At 42.4% G+C, this 14,143-nt stretch overlaps 1 protein-coding gene across 1 annotated transcript; it reads left to right on the forward strand.

Annotated features, from left to right (window-relative positions):
• The first annotated feature begins 293 nt into the window (after window positions 1-293).
• pygmb (phosphorylase, glycogen, muscle b) lies at window positions 294-13,672 on the forward strand. The gene is made up of 20 exons (XM_047578741.1): window positions 294-675; window positions 3,178-3,279; window positions 3,502-3,580; window positions 3,668-3,771; window positions 3,887-4,018; window positions 5,079-5,190; window positions 5,410-5,492; window positions 6,049-6,192; window positions 6,387-6,479; window positions 6,971-7,117; window positions 7,652-7,815; window positions 7,903-8,017; window positions 9,332-9,433; window positions 9,528-9,675; window positions 9,764-9,822; window positions 10,040-10,181; window positions 10,950-11,157; window positions 11,665-11,799; window positions 11,939-12,005; window positions 12,450-13,672. Exons 1-20 carry the CDS (start codon window positions 433-435, stop codon window positions 12,597-12,599), a joined length of 2,529 nt encoding a protein of 842 aa, XP_047434697.1. The 5' UTR covers window positions 294-432; the 3' UTR covers window positions 12,600-13,672.
• Window positions 13,673-14,143: the final 471 nt, after the last annotated feature.

Below are 14,143 nucleotides of genomic sequence, written 5' to 3' on the forward strand. Positions count from 1 at the left end.
TTCTTTATTGATACAAAAAACAATCAATTAGTAAATTGCAGAGATGGAGAAGCAGCCAGAAACACTAAAGCAGAAATACACTACTACCGAGTGGACCAATCACAGCTCTTGTTTCTTTATTTCTGGGGATGTGCAAGTCACGCTATGACGTATGGGGACGTTAGGTCCGACTATGAAACCAAAAACGAGACAGCAATATGCCGAAAATATTAAAATGAACTCGTGGGACCGGAAGTAGCTGCTTCCTGCTTTTAACTTGACGCCGACCACGTGACTGGTATATATAGGACGTCTCCTGCTGGATGTCTAGCGCAAACTAGGAAGAGGCAGAAGGGGCAGAGACGCCGACAGAGACCCAGAAGTTGATGTGCATTTAATAATAATAATAACATAAATATAAATAAATAAGAAGTTGCACTGAGAGATAGGAGCATGGCCAAGCCGCTGACAGACCAGGACAAGAGGAAGCAGATCTCGGTGCGGGGGCTGGCCGGGGTGGAAAACGTAGCGGACCTGAAAACTAATTTCAACAGGCATCTCCACTTCACCCTGGTCAAGGACCGAAATGTGGCCACCAAACGGGACTACTACTTCGCCCTGGCCAACACGGTCCGGGACCACCTGGTGGGCCGCTGGATCCGGACGCAGCAGCATTATTATGAGAAAGACCCGAAAGTAAGCAGCGCAGTATCTGGCACGTACGCACCGCGCACAGCTGATTGTAAAGGGGGGTGGGGTTGGTGGGGTGGAAGTGGATGCGGGGCCGTGCGTGCTGCTGCAGTGTCACCACTTCACTTCTTTCCCATTTATAGTCACGTACCGGCTGCGTTGTGGTGCGCGTTTTGTGCAGTGTACAGTGTGTGCGTTTGTGTGAGAAGCGCACAGTCATTTCCGTGTCTGTTACATAACCCGTCGCCCCTGCATCTATGCATCTACGCCCCCCCTCCCCCCTCCCTCCATTCCCCTTCCCCTGGTAACCTTGATCCGGTCTCCGGTGCAGATGGGAACGATGCGCGGCTCTGACGCAGCGTGGAAATCGGGACATTCAACTGGTTGTTGAGACGTGCATTGCATAACTGCGTGTGCGGGCCTCCATCCTTTCACATCGCATCGCATCACATCCATCACCACACATCTATCTCACAAACTGCGCACCACAAAATGGTACAATTCTGTACAGCCACAGAATTTAAAGCTCATTCACTGCCGTTTATTTAGTCAATGAATTGATGTAGAACCAGTGCAGGATTATACCGATATATATATATATATATAACGATATTAAAACCCAACCGAAAAACCGCGATACTTTTTATTTTTTGGGAATAACGCGATTAATTAATATTTTCGTTTTTTCTACCTTTTCCTCACAAAAGCAAACAAAGCATTTATTTATGGATTATTTAAAATGAATCTAGGTTCTTTCCATCATTCCCATCTCCACTGGGAACCAGACCAACTCAAGCGATTGATGAATTACATCTGCAGTCAGCAGCAGCCATTAAATATTTATACTACTTTCCATAATCAATGCTGTATAGGAAGACAGCAGAATAACAGCAGTAGTCTGTGACAAACAAAAAATAAAGTGTTTGCAGTTTGCAAAGATGCCAGTTAATGTGAAGTACAGGTGATAGTCATAGTTGTGTTGCCATCTCTGCAGACAGGGCCCAGTTTGAACATCGGGTATCCTCCGCATTTCATCTCCAGGCATAAAACATTATGACAAGACTCTGTTCTCATGACTTTTGTTGCTTTGTTTTTGCATTTCAGGGCTAGTCATGAAATGCAGTCAGTATTTGTGGAGCCTAATAGGCGGTTTAGGCTTCTGCGTCAATTTGACAGCATAGCTACAGCCCAGCCCCTACAGGACAAAACACCGTAGTACATACTTGTACCTCGTCAGTCTGGCTTGCTCTGTAACAGCTCCACCCTAACGCTAGTCTGCGTTGTGTATATATATTTTTTTTGGCCACAATTTTTGTTTCTACTTCTTGCTTCACTGTCAACAATGGCGACTGAAACTCTCACCTAAATTTCGCCATAGACGAGTCGTACAAATGTTTCTATCTCAGAACCTCCTGAGTTGACCTTTCCTCAATGTGTTCCATAGGCTACGTATGTAGATTACGGCGTCTTTGTCCTGCCGTACTCTAAATGAACCTCTAGGGCTGTCACCGTAACTACGGCATCAAATTGATACAGAAACCTAAACTGTCTCCACAAATTCGGACTGTATTTCATGACTTGTCCTTGCAAAACAAAGCAACAAAAGTGAGCTTTGTTTGTTAAACCTACTGGTAAAAAAAGATATAGCGCCAACTGGTGATTGGGTGGTGTTGGGTGGGCGGGGCTTGGGCCAAACTAAAACACTAAAATACACGTCAAATAATTGTTCTTCAAGGATAGTTTCTGTCATTTTAGATAGTTAATATGATGTTGGTGTATGTTCCAAGTGTAAATTTGTTTGGATAAGTTTCGTTTTAGTTTGTAATTTCACTTGAAAGACTTAAGATGGCTTCACCTGGAAAATGGTGTCAGTTTGGCCACTGCAAAGAAGTGGGGACCCATTGCTCATGTTCATATGCTACCTATGGGTTAAATAGTGTTTCATTTTGTCAGTGACACCAACAAACCTTTTTTAATCGATTCTGTCCACTTTGGTTAACACACTTTTTCCCCATGTCTGCGTCCTCTGTCCAACCCCAGCTGTCTGTCCGGATCACTGAGCAGGAGGTTAGAGAGAAACCAAAAAAACAAACACAAAGTGTGCAGTTTGAAGTGTTAGCCCAGTTATAACTTGGAAGTGTGATAAGTTTCCCACTGTCCCACAGCGGGGGAGGTGATATTCTGCAGTTCTCTAGCCGTGCCTTGGTTGGATGGTTGTCAGTAATAGCTCTGCTGTTCTTGTCTATCGACAACAGCTGTGTCCCCAATGGTGTTGCAAGGCCATCAGGGACAACAAATAGAGCACGCACTCTGTTTTATTATTAGGATGACCCTGACTATTTGTGGTGAGTGTCAGTGAAGCCCTTCTTCTTCTTTTTTTTCATCCTGTCACATTGTGATTGAAAGAGTTGTTAATTTTGCAAAGGTCCGAGTCGAATGAAAATCCCAACAATCACAATCACAAGTTGCTTCTTCTGTTCTCTTTTGTCCATTTTCGTTTCCCTGTAGCGCGTCTACTACCTCTCCCTAGAGTTTTACATGGGTCGGACTCTGCAGAACACCATGGTCAACCTGGCCTTGGAGAACGCCTGCGACGAAGCCACGTACCAGGTGAGAGTAAATCAGCCAATCCTGAACATGTGGAACTTCTTCTTCTTCTTCCCTGGTAAAGGGTTAACAACAGACTTCTCAACACACATTCGTAATTGCTGGGAGCGGTAATTAAAGTCCACGTTTGCCGATGCTGTGGAAGGATATTCATGCCTTAGCTCTCCACATTGTGCCACCATGTCCACTGCTTTAACTTTAAGGGTGTGTTGATGTGTTCCTCAGCTGGGTCTGGACATGGAGGAGCTGCAGGACATCGAGGAAGATGCTGGCCTGGGCAACGGAGGATTGGGACGCCTAGCTGGTGAGCTAGCTAGCTAGCTAGCTAGGAGCTTCTCCAGATCAGCAGCTGGTGTATGTTTAGGGTCTCTTAACTGTATTGTGTCTTCAGCTTGTTTCCTGGACTCCATGGCCTCTCTGGGTCTGGCTGCCTACGGATATGGCATTCGCTACGAGTTCGGCATCTTCAACCAGAAAATCATGAACGGCTGGCAGGTACGTTCACATGCATGCACGACCTGAAAGGCGTCCATTCAGAGTGAGTCGTAGACCTCGGGCCAAACTTATGGCACCAGATCCTTTCACCTTTCGGCTTTGGGTTTTTCTACAGGTGGAGGAGGCTGATGATTGGCTGCGCTATGGGAACCCCTGGGAGAAGGCTCGCCCCGAATACATGCGCCCCGTCCACTTCTACGGCCGAGTGGAGCACACAGACGAAGGAGTGAAATGGGTCGACACTCAGGTCGGTATTAACGGACGCAAACCTGATGCCGGTACTGAATTATTAATTACAAGAGTTCTGGTCCACAGCACATATCTGCAATGTCAGTTATTGTTGAAGGAAGGAAGACGATAAAAGTTGACGTCTGGTCGTCATGAAACTTGCAGAACGTAGAGGGTTGTGTCTTTATTTCATAAAACTTTTGATTGAAGATCTCAGTCTGTCAAATAGTTGTAGTGGTTCATCAATTTAATGCCAAGTTTTGACCTAGTTTGACATAAACTAATGTAATTTGTAATAAACTAATAAAATAGGGAAAAAAATTATTAATGTGAAATTAATTAATTAAGTAGTTTTGCATAAATTACTGTAATAAACTAATAATATAGAATAAAATAATTAATTTGATAGATAATTTTGATTTAGTTTGGCGTATTTTGGAATAGTTTGGAGTAGTTTGGGACATAATAATGCCAAACTACATTAGTTTAAGACATAAATAGCTGTAATAAACGGATAAAAAAGAATTAAATAATTGATTTGATAAATTAATTTGGTATAATGAATCTAGTTTGGCGATTTTGGAATAGCGTGGAGTAGTGTGGAATATAAAAATGCCAAACGACATTGGTTTAATAAAATAGCTCAATGTAGTTTGGCATAAATTACTGTAAAAACAAATAATAAAATATAATAAATAGATTATTTTTGATGTAGTTTGGCATAAATGAACATAATCTGGCATATTTTGGAATAGTTTGACTAGTTTGGGATATAATAATGCCAAACTACATTAGTTTAATTAATTAATTTGATATAAATTGGCAAAAAAGTCATAGTTTGGGATATATTAATGCCACACTACATTAGTTTGATGAACTACTAGAACTATGTGACAAACAGAGTTTATCTGGGAACATATCCCTCTATCTTCTGTGCATTTCTCTACAGATATTTTATTATTTTTCATTTTAAAATTGCGTCCTGTTTTACACAGTTTATCTGCCATATGTGCTAAATCAGTCCTACTGCTACACTACAGACTAATAAACAGAGTGTTCATGATTTTATTGTGGTACAGGTGGTTCTGGCTCTTCCCTATGACACGCCCGTCCCTGGCTACAGGAACAACATTGTCAACACCATGAGGCTGTGGTCTGCCAAGGCCCCCTGTGACTTTAACCTCAAGGACTGTGAGTACTGTTATTTGTACAGTTCATTACTATAAATGTGTAGAAACGTCCGGCATCTTATTCAGTAATGTAGCTAGAAGTAGCTTCCAGATTCCAGACCAACGTTTGACCACAGATGTCAGATGTGTGCACAGAGGGAAAAGTTTTAGGCTTCCACGGTTTCAATAAAGAAAAAAAATGAATGAATAGTGAATAATCAGATATTCTGTCGCCCTACAGTTAATGTTGGTGGCTACATCCAAGCTGTGCTGGATAGAAACCTGGCTGAGAACATCTCCAGAGTTCTGTACCCCAACGACAATGTGAGTGTATCTGTCGCCGTATATATAAATATATTTACTGACATCTTATGTGGAGCATTTTTTGCCATTTAGACTGTATAAAATATGTACATCATGACAGCTCCTCTAAAGTGAAGCCAAACCAAGTAGAGTTCCGCCTGGTGTCTGGCTGCAGTATAGGTCATAAGCTCCGCCTCCTCCATGTTAGTGGGACTTGAACCTAAAATTAAAACATTAAAGTACAAGTAAGTGTGGGCGGGCATCGATATTGTCGCTCCGCCCAAATATAGCATCAGTTTGACCAACGAGAGGGAGTGAAGATGCTTCGACCATATTTGTCTCAAGTCCCACACACTACCATAGAGGGGGTGGAGCTTTTGACTTACACTGCAGCCTCCAGACACCAGGGGGAGCTCTACTCACTTTAGAAGAACTGTCATGATTTTTCATTTTTCATACAGTCTTCTTGGGTTTTTTAAGAATAATAATGGCAGCTCTTTATTATCACAGGGTTTTATAGAAGCTAGATGAAACGACTGACCTTTTTATTATTATTATTGTTGTCTTTGTGCTTCAGTTCTTTGAGGGGAAGGAGCTGCGTCTGAAGCAGGAGTACTTTGTTGTAGCCGCTACTCTTCAGGACATCATCCGTCGATTCAAAGCTTCCAAGTTTGGCTCCACGGAGTTTGTGCGTCTGGACCTTTCTACACTGCCGGACAAGGTGAGAACTTCATTGGCCGTGACATATAATAATAATAATAATAATAATAATAATAATAATAATAATAATAAAAACACCATGTACGAACTGAACTGGCACGTTGAAATCAGATTAACTAGAAAATTTGTCATGTTTGTATAGTTAACCATAAGAGTTGTTTTTTTATAAGTGACGTTTTTATTTTTCGTGTGCAGGTCGCCATCCAGCTGAATGACACTCACCCTGCTCTGGCCATCCCTGAGCTGATGAGGATCCTGGTGGACATTGAGAAAGTCTCCTGGGAGAAGGTAAATTCAAATTGCTGTGTGTCTTTAAAAAACAACCTTCTTACAACATATCATCGGCCGATATTGGCTTTAAAATGTTAATATCTGGAAATATCGGTATCGGTTTTTGTTTCAATGTTTCATGTTCAACCGCTGTAGGCTTCAGCATTTCCAAGCCTCCATGAACGCAGCATGCAACGTTTACAATGATGTATTTCAACAACAACAAATGTATCGCTAGCCGTGGCTAACAAGTCATTTGGAAACCCATGTTGCGTTTATGAATGCATCACAGTAAAAGGCATATTGTACTAATTCCACAGCAGTAGATACAGTTTTGGTGTAAAAAGCCTGCACATATCGGTATCGGTTAATATACGGAAATGAAGAGTTCGACAGTATCGGCATATCGGATATCTGCAAAAAAGCCAATATCGAGCATCCCTAAACAAAACTGTTGGTTTTAAATGTGGTTTAGAAATAAATAGACACATTCCTCTCTCTGTGTCCAGGCCTGGGACATTGTGGTCCGTACCTGTGCCTACACCAACCACACCGTCCTGCCGGAGGCCCTGGAGCGCTGGCCCGTCGACCTCTTCCAAAACCTGCTGCCCAGACACCTGGAGATCATCTACGAGATCAACAGGAGGCACATGGAGGTACGAGGAGAGGCTCTAGAGTCAGCTGCTGCCACTTTGTTGGACTTAAAAGGAAATTTTTTTAAACTTTGGTGATCCAGAATGAGATGGAGATTGGGTTCAGCCAATCTTTACACAAATAGAATGGTCGAATGTCCAAATCCAAAATGTCTACCTTCACCTTTATTTTATTTATGTATCCTTCATGGGAATTGGGAGGGGTTCTTTGGGGATTAGGTGCTTGCTCAAGGCATCCTAAGTCATGGACACCTTATGGCGCCAAAGCAGTTTCTCTAACCACCCAAAATACAGCAGGCCAACAAAAATGGATCGACATTGTCCTCCCAAACTCATGGACATTAAATATTAGATTGAATGTTGGACTTATCCATCAAAGATGTGTGGACAAAGGTTTTTCGAGAACTTCCAAAAAGCCAACAAAGCCCGAAAGAGGAGTTTGACCTTTACTTTAGGGTCAGAGTTGATGGCATTTTACGACGGGAAAGTTGACTACACACAACTTGAATGTTTTTTTTGTTTTTTTCACTACCCCAGCGCATCTCTGAACTTTACCCCGGAGACTTCGATCGGATGCGCAGAATGTCCCTGATTGAGGAGGGTGACGTCAAGAAAATCAACATGGCTCATCTGTGCATCGTCGGTTCTCACGCTGTCAACGGAGTGGCCCGCATCCACTCTGAGATCATCAAAGACACTGTGTAGGGAAACCAGTTCACTCTCAGCTCTCAACTTCTCCAGCTCGTGTGAAGTTTTCTGTGCTAAATGTGGTTCTGCTCCTTCTGCAGGTTCAAGGATTTCTACGAGGTCGACCCTGATAAGTTCCAGAACAAGACCAACGGTATCACACCGAGGCGCTGGCTGGTCATGTGCAACCCCGGACTGGCTGAGGTCATCGCTGAGGTGTGTTGGGTTATTTTTGTCCTATCAACACCTCTAGGAGGTGGAGGAAAAAAGATTAGTTAGTGTGCACTGATCAGCCACAACATTATGACCACCCACAGGAGAAGTGAATAACATTAAAACCATCTTGTGGCAATTCAGTGTTCTACTGGGGAACGTTTGGACCTGGTGTTCATTCACGTGGATGTTATTTAGACATGTAGCACCAACCTAGACCAGACCAGACACCTCCCACCCCATAGCGATGACAACTGACACAGATGCACACAAAAAAACACTTTAGGGACAACTCAAAAAACATGAAGAGAAGCACAAGGTGTTGACCTGGCCTAAAAAATTCATTAGATACCAATGTCCCTGGGACAATCCACCATAGAGGACCCTCCCCTCAAAGACCCCCACTAACAACATTCAGGACACCCTCAGAAGACCCATGTCCATTCTCTGATGAGTCGGTTAGAACGCTAACTCCAACTTTAGGTCCATCTTGTCAAAGGGAACATTCTTTTGGTAGTAGTCAATTACATTAAGTCTGGGGAGGTTCTCAGTCGTCCAGGTCATGGTATATCCAAAAAGGCAACTGGACTTGTAGAGTTTCTTGCAGTCGTTTCATCCAAACACTAAAGGGGTTGGGGTTTAAATACTAGCAGCATTTTAATTGTGGGCCATCCAGAAAAATGGATGGGCCAGTTAAAATAAGCATTTCAGCTCTTTTCTTTTTCTTAAGTTTGTCTTCATTTTATACACACAAAAAAAACTAAGACAGAATTATATCGTTGGAACCTACAGTTGCCTTTCTGACATGAGGGGGGTGGCTACTGGAGGACTTGATGGGGAGAGGGCGCCCGAGCCCTGACGGTAATTACTTACAGTGGCAGGAGTTTCCTCCACCTCGGAGCATTTTTTTCTTGAAGTTGAATGAAAAGAAGCTGCTTTGCTTTGCCATGATGATTTTTGTTATTGGCTAAAAGCTGCCGTCTGTTAATGTCTCACTGATTGAGGTTACTTGAAAAGCTTGCACGGAAAAGGCATTCATTTCATTGGTTCACTTGCTGGTGACGGTGCTCCCTGTGGGCGGGCTTAAAGGTCGACCACAGGGGTAGAAGCCGCTGATTGGCTGATGAGCTTTCACTGGAAGTTTTCCTCTGGCTGCTTATTGGATGAACAGCTAGATTGAAAACTACTGCTGTGGTGGAACTCACTCAATACTCACTTTGGGCCCAGGTCAAAATGGGTTGTCCAAGGCCACGAATGGGTTTAAAAAGGAGCTCAAGTTTCCTCCAGTTAAGTGTCTCATCATTGTTTTACTTCCAGAGGATCGGAGAGGACTACATCCGTGACCTGGACCAACTCAAGAAGCTTTTGGAGTTCGTGGACGATGACGCCTTCATCCGGGATGTAGCCAAAGTCAAACAAGTGAGAGCGTAAAAAATGCATAAAGATTACCGTTCTTTTCCCGTGTTTTTTCTTTTTCATGTGTATATATATCCTTGTTCCTTGAACCTCCAAGGAGAACAAGATGAAGTTTGCTGCCTATCTTGAGGAGCACTACAAGGTGAAGATCAACCCCGAGTCTATGTTTGATGTCCAGGTGAAGAGGATTCATGAGTATAAAAGACAGCTGCTCAACTGTCTGCACATCATCACACTCTACAACCGTGGGTGTTGCTTATTTATAAGACCTTTATCAAAAATAAATGTAAAAAAAAAAAAGCGTTTAGGAAAGTATTTTTGTTTTTAAACTAGGCATCAAGATGGAGCCCAACAAGTCATGGACCCCCAGGACGATCATGATTGGAGGAAAGGTGAGCGTTTTGTAAAAGTTGACGTCCAAACTTACCACTTACCAAACAATGCCAAGTCTGCGGTGAGGTCCTTCAAATGTGGGTTGAGTTATAGGCAAAAACATTGTGTTTTGCAAGGTCAGGGTGATATTTGACCGCCAAAATACAGTCAGAACCCGAGGATGAAAAATATGAGTCAGTGTGTTCATGCGAGTGTCTCCCAACATGTGTTTTCCAGGCAGCTCCAGGTTACCATACGGCCAAGATGATCATCAAGCTGATCACGTCAATTGGCGATATTGTCAACAACGACCCCGTGGTCGGAGATCGCCTGAAGGTCATCTTCCTGGAGAACTACCGGGTCACTCTGGCTGAGAAGGGTAATCGATAGTAATACTAGGCTTTACTAGTAAGTAGACGATAGGATTAGGGTTGTCAAAATTAACTCGTTAAAGCAGATTAGTCATTCATCATGATTAATCTGATTAAAAAATATTAACTCAACTAAACCATCTTCAGCAGAATGACTCTGAACGTCTCTCAGTTTTTTTTTGTCTGTTTGTAGGTATTTGTAATGTAACTGAGATGCAGTGTTGTCAGACCTTGTAAGGCAAATACCACAGGGCCTGGTCGTGTAGCAGTTAAGGTTCTATCTATCCATCTGCTAACACTTGGGCTAATGTGGCCAACAGCTTGAGACAAACCAAGACAAAGACAAGCTGGCAATGCTGGTTTGTAAATATAAGTCCACTCTGTGTGAGAGACTGTTCTTGGTTGCAGCAACTTTGTTACCAAGAAGTGGTCAGCTCTTCTGTTGTTGGACAATGTCAACGCGTTGGTTTGTCTTAGTAGCTGGAAGAAGAGGAGGGACAGGGGACGCATTAACGTGGACAAATGTTGGCTTAAAAATTCCTTCTTTCTGGAGTCTGTTCACTCAGGCAAAATGAAACGCGATTAATATAGATTAAAAATTAACGATATTTAATCGCGATTAATCGAAATTAATCCACAGCAACCCTGTGATTAATCTGATTAAAAATGTTATCGTTTCACTTGTAGCACTAGTTTAAATTTAAAGTGACTGCTTGCATCAGCTGACGTACCACTGCGTTACATCACGTTAACCACACACGTCTCTTTCCGCACAGTCATCCCAGCTTCTGACCTGTCGGAGCAGATCTCCACGGCCGGCACCGAGGCCTCAGGCACCGGGAACATGAAGTTCATGCTGAACGGCGCCCTCACCATCGGCACCATGGACGGGGCTAACGTAGAGATGGCGGAGGAGGCCGGAGAGGAGAACCTCTTCATCTTTGGCATGAGGGTGCACGATGTGGAGGAGATGGACAAGAAGGGGTGAGCTGAACTGCTGGTTCTTGAAGTAACAACTGAATTAGATGTTTAGTCCACATTTAAAGCAGCTTTTGGTACAGAGTTACGCATACATGTCAAAATAAAATAGATTAAAAAATCACAATTGTCCAAAAATCCACTTAAAAATCATCAGTTTTTTTCTTATCACGTTTAACTGATTAAAGTATAGTTGTAGTTAACTAGTGCATTTATTGACTTTTAATATTACTTTTAATGCATTTCATCACTTCATTTTGCCTTAAATACCCCCTTGTTCACTGATTCACCATGACCTCTGTAATATTTTAATTGAGCAGTATTAGCAGCCTCTTAGTATTATCATTTTGCATCATCACCACTAACTGTCTGTGTCTGAATTATTTATTTGTGGTGCAACTTCACCTGCCACCAAGGTGCATGGAGGAGGAAAAGAAACCATCCATTTATTGGGTTGTTCGGTGTGTTTCTATTTACCAAAAATTCAGTTTAATCAAAGTGTGTTGTCCTCAGCTATGACGCAGCGTCTTACTACAACCGCATCCCAGAGCTGAAGCAAGCGATGGACCAGATATCCGAAGGCTTCTTCAGTCCCAGCCAGCCCGGCCTCTTCAAAGACCTGGTCAACATGCTGATGCACCACGACAGGTAGGAAAGGAACCCACTAAATATGTGACGGGCTTCTTTTAATGGGAAATTCAAACCTGTGACATTCAGTAAATGCAAAGAAACCATAAGATACGTGGACCATTGTTTCCTCACTTCTAACTGTGTATTTGTTGTGCAGGTTCAAGGTGTTTGCAGACTATGAAGACTACATCAAATGTCAAGAAAAAGTCAGCGCCCTCTACAAGGTAAGTGTGTCCGCAAGTGGGAAATCAATTCCAGCTTAAAGCAATAATCTGAAACATGATAAAGCGGCAAAATTCCAACGGTTTCTAAAAGCTGAGACGTTGCACTTTACAGCCAGTATGACGTTACATGCAGGAAATAGGATATTCTGACTTTTTCATAGTAAAAATAAGCAAAAGAAGCTACAAGACACAGTGCGGCACGATGGACGTGACACGATACGATGCTATACGACACAAAGATGCGATGGTATAGGATACAAAACAATACGATATGATATGATACGATATGATGCAATACTACACGATATAATACAAGGTGATACGATATGATTCAATACTGATGATGCAATACTACACGATATGATGCGATGCGCTATGATATGTTGATTAATTCATTCAAAATGTGCTGAAGTCCGTTAATTTAATGTCTTCACTCTGTGACAGAACCCCAAAGAATGGACCAAGATGGTGATCCATAACATCGCCGGCTGCGGTAAATTCTCCAGCGACCGCACCATCTCCCAGTACGCCAGGGAGATCTGGGGGATGGAGCCCAGCCTGGAGAAGATCCCCGCCCCAGACGACCCTCGCTAAGAGACCTACGACACCCACCGCCGCCGCGGCCGCGTAGCTCGTTAGTTAAGCTGGTGGTCGGACCCCCCCCCCATGTAGCTTCCTCTTTTACTGTGGCATTACTTCTTTACTTGATCCCCTGTACAACCTCTACCGCTTCCACCAATGTGTCCAAAAACGGCCTTATGAAGGATCTGACCTCCGATCACACGCACACGGTCACCGTTGAGGGGTGAAACCTCAGAGCTAGTCGTGCAGCGGGAACATTAAAGACAAAAAAAAAAAACACTCCCTTCACCTGGTAGCACTCTTGGAGAAACTCCTCTGGGCCTCTTTATTTTTTAGTAAAAAAAATTCTATTTTTAACCGAACCTTTTAACCCAGATACTAACTGCCACATTCCACTTCTTCTTACATCCTCATCGTAGCCACACAAGAGAAAAGAAAAAAAAAAAAAAAGCCAGCAAATATTCAAATATTACACCTCAGCCACTGTTAACGGTTCCAAAAACCAGTCTTCCATGTAAGTAAGTAAGTACGGAGGGTGGTAGGTAGGTGGTAGGTAGGTGGTAGGTAGGTAGGGTGGGAGGGGGCCACCCAGTGGTCAGTTAGCACCACATCCTCATAGCAGCACTGTGACTTCATTGTGTTTAAGGGGGAAACTATCTGTTAACATTATTAGCATTATTAGCATTTCACATGAAGACTCCCTGACGTGTCTCTAAGTGTTGTAAGCTGATTGTTTGTTTGTTATTATTATTATTATTAGTATTATTATTAGGGAGCCCTATGATGCAGATTATGATGAATTAACCCACGTCCTCCTCAGCATGTTGGCGTGTCTCACTGTGCTGTCCCCTAAAAGTGACCTGCGTTAGAAAATAACAAAGCCTCGTTTGCCTAATGCCTAAAGTGACTGAATTTACCTTTATATATATATATATATGCGTGTGTGTGTGTCCTTTGTCATATTCGTGTGTCATACTGTTGTACTGTAGCCGTTGACGTACTGTAGCACCCTGTCTTCCTGCCTTCACTGTCAGCCGGTGCTTTTTCTTTATTCGATCAATAAACGACAAACATCCAACGTGAAACTTTTTTTCCTCTTCCATCCTTTTTTTTTTTTTTTTTAACCCATAATAACATTATTTTTGAACCAACCAATCAACCAAGTAAATGCTGCATGATGTAATATGTCATTTTATTTTGGTTTCACTGATAAAATCAGTGTGAAGATTCTACCAACACCTTTTTTTTTTTTTTTTTAAACTGTGCCAACTTTGATTTCTCAACAACACCACAGAGTCTTGGCTTTATTATGAAGACTGGTTGGTTGATTGTCTTTATTTTGAACATGTAAATAATGAAAACAAAGTAAAAAAAAAAAAAAATACATAAATGGATTTAAAAAAGAAGAAGAAAATCTACCCCTACACCTCAGCTCCATTTAGACAAGAGAGACACGATCTTATTATTAAAGCAAAATAATGGAGGAGCAAACACATAAAAACTGGATAATTTGGGCCGTGCACAAATTAGAAAAGGTTTGGAGGAAAGAGTCTAAA

The sequence above is a fragment of the Mugil cephalus genome, chromosome 1 (assembly GCF_022458985.1).
Source record: "Mugil cephalus isolate CIBA_MC_2020 chromosome 1, CIBA_Mcephalus_1.1, whole genome shotgun sequence".
Classification (NCBI taxonomy): domain Eukaryota; kingdom Metazoa; phylum Chordata; class Actinopteri; order Mugiliformes; family Mugilidae; genus Mugil; species Mugil cephalus.

What these genes read in the sequence shown, in the direction of transcription:
- pygmb (XM_047578741.1), top strand. Translation starts at nt 433, where the DNA reads ATGGCCAAGCCGCTGACAGACCAGGACAAGAGGAAGCAGATCTCGGTG. An exon ending in AAATCATGAACGGCTGGCAG is followed by an intron (nt 3,772 to 3,886) that starts GTACGTTCACAT and finishes GTTTTTCTACAG; the next exon opens with GTGGAGGAGGCTGATGATTG. An exon ending in TGGCTGAGGTCATCGCTGAG is followed by an intron (nt 8,018 to 9,331) that starts GTGTGTTGGGTT and finishes TTTTACTTCCAG; the next exon opens with AGGATCGGAGAGGACTACAT.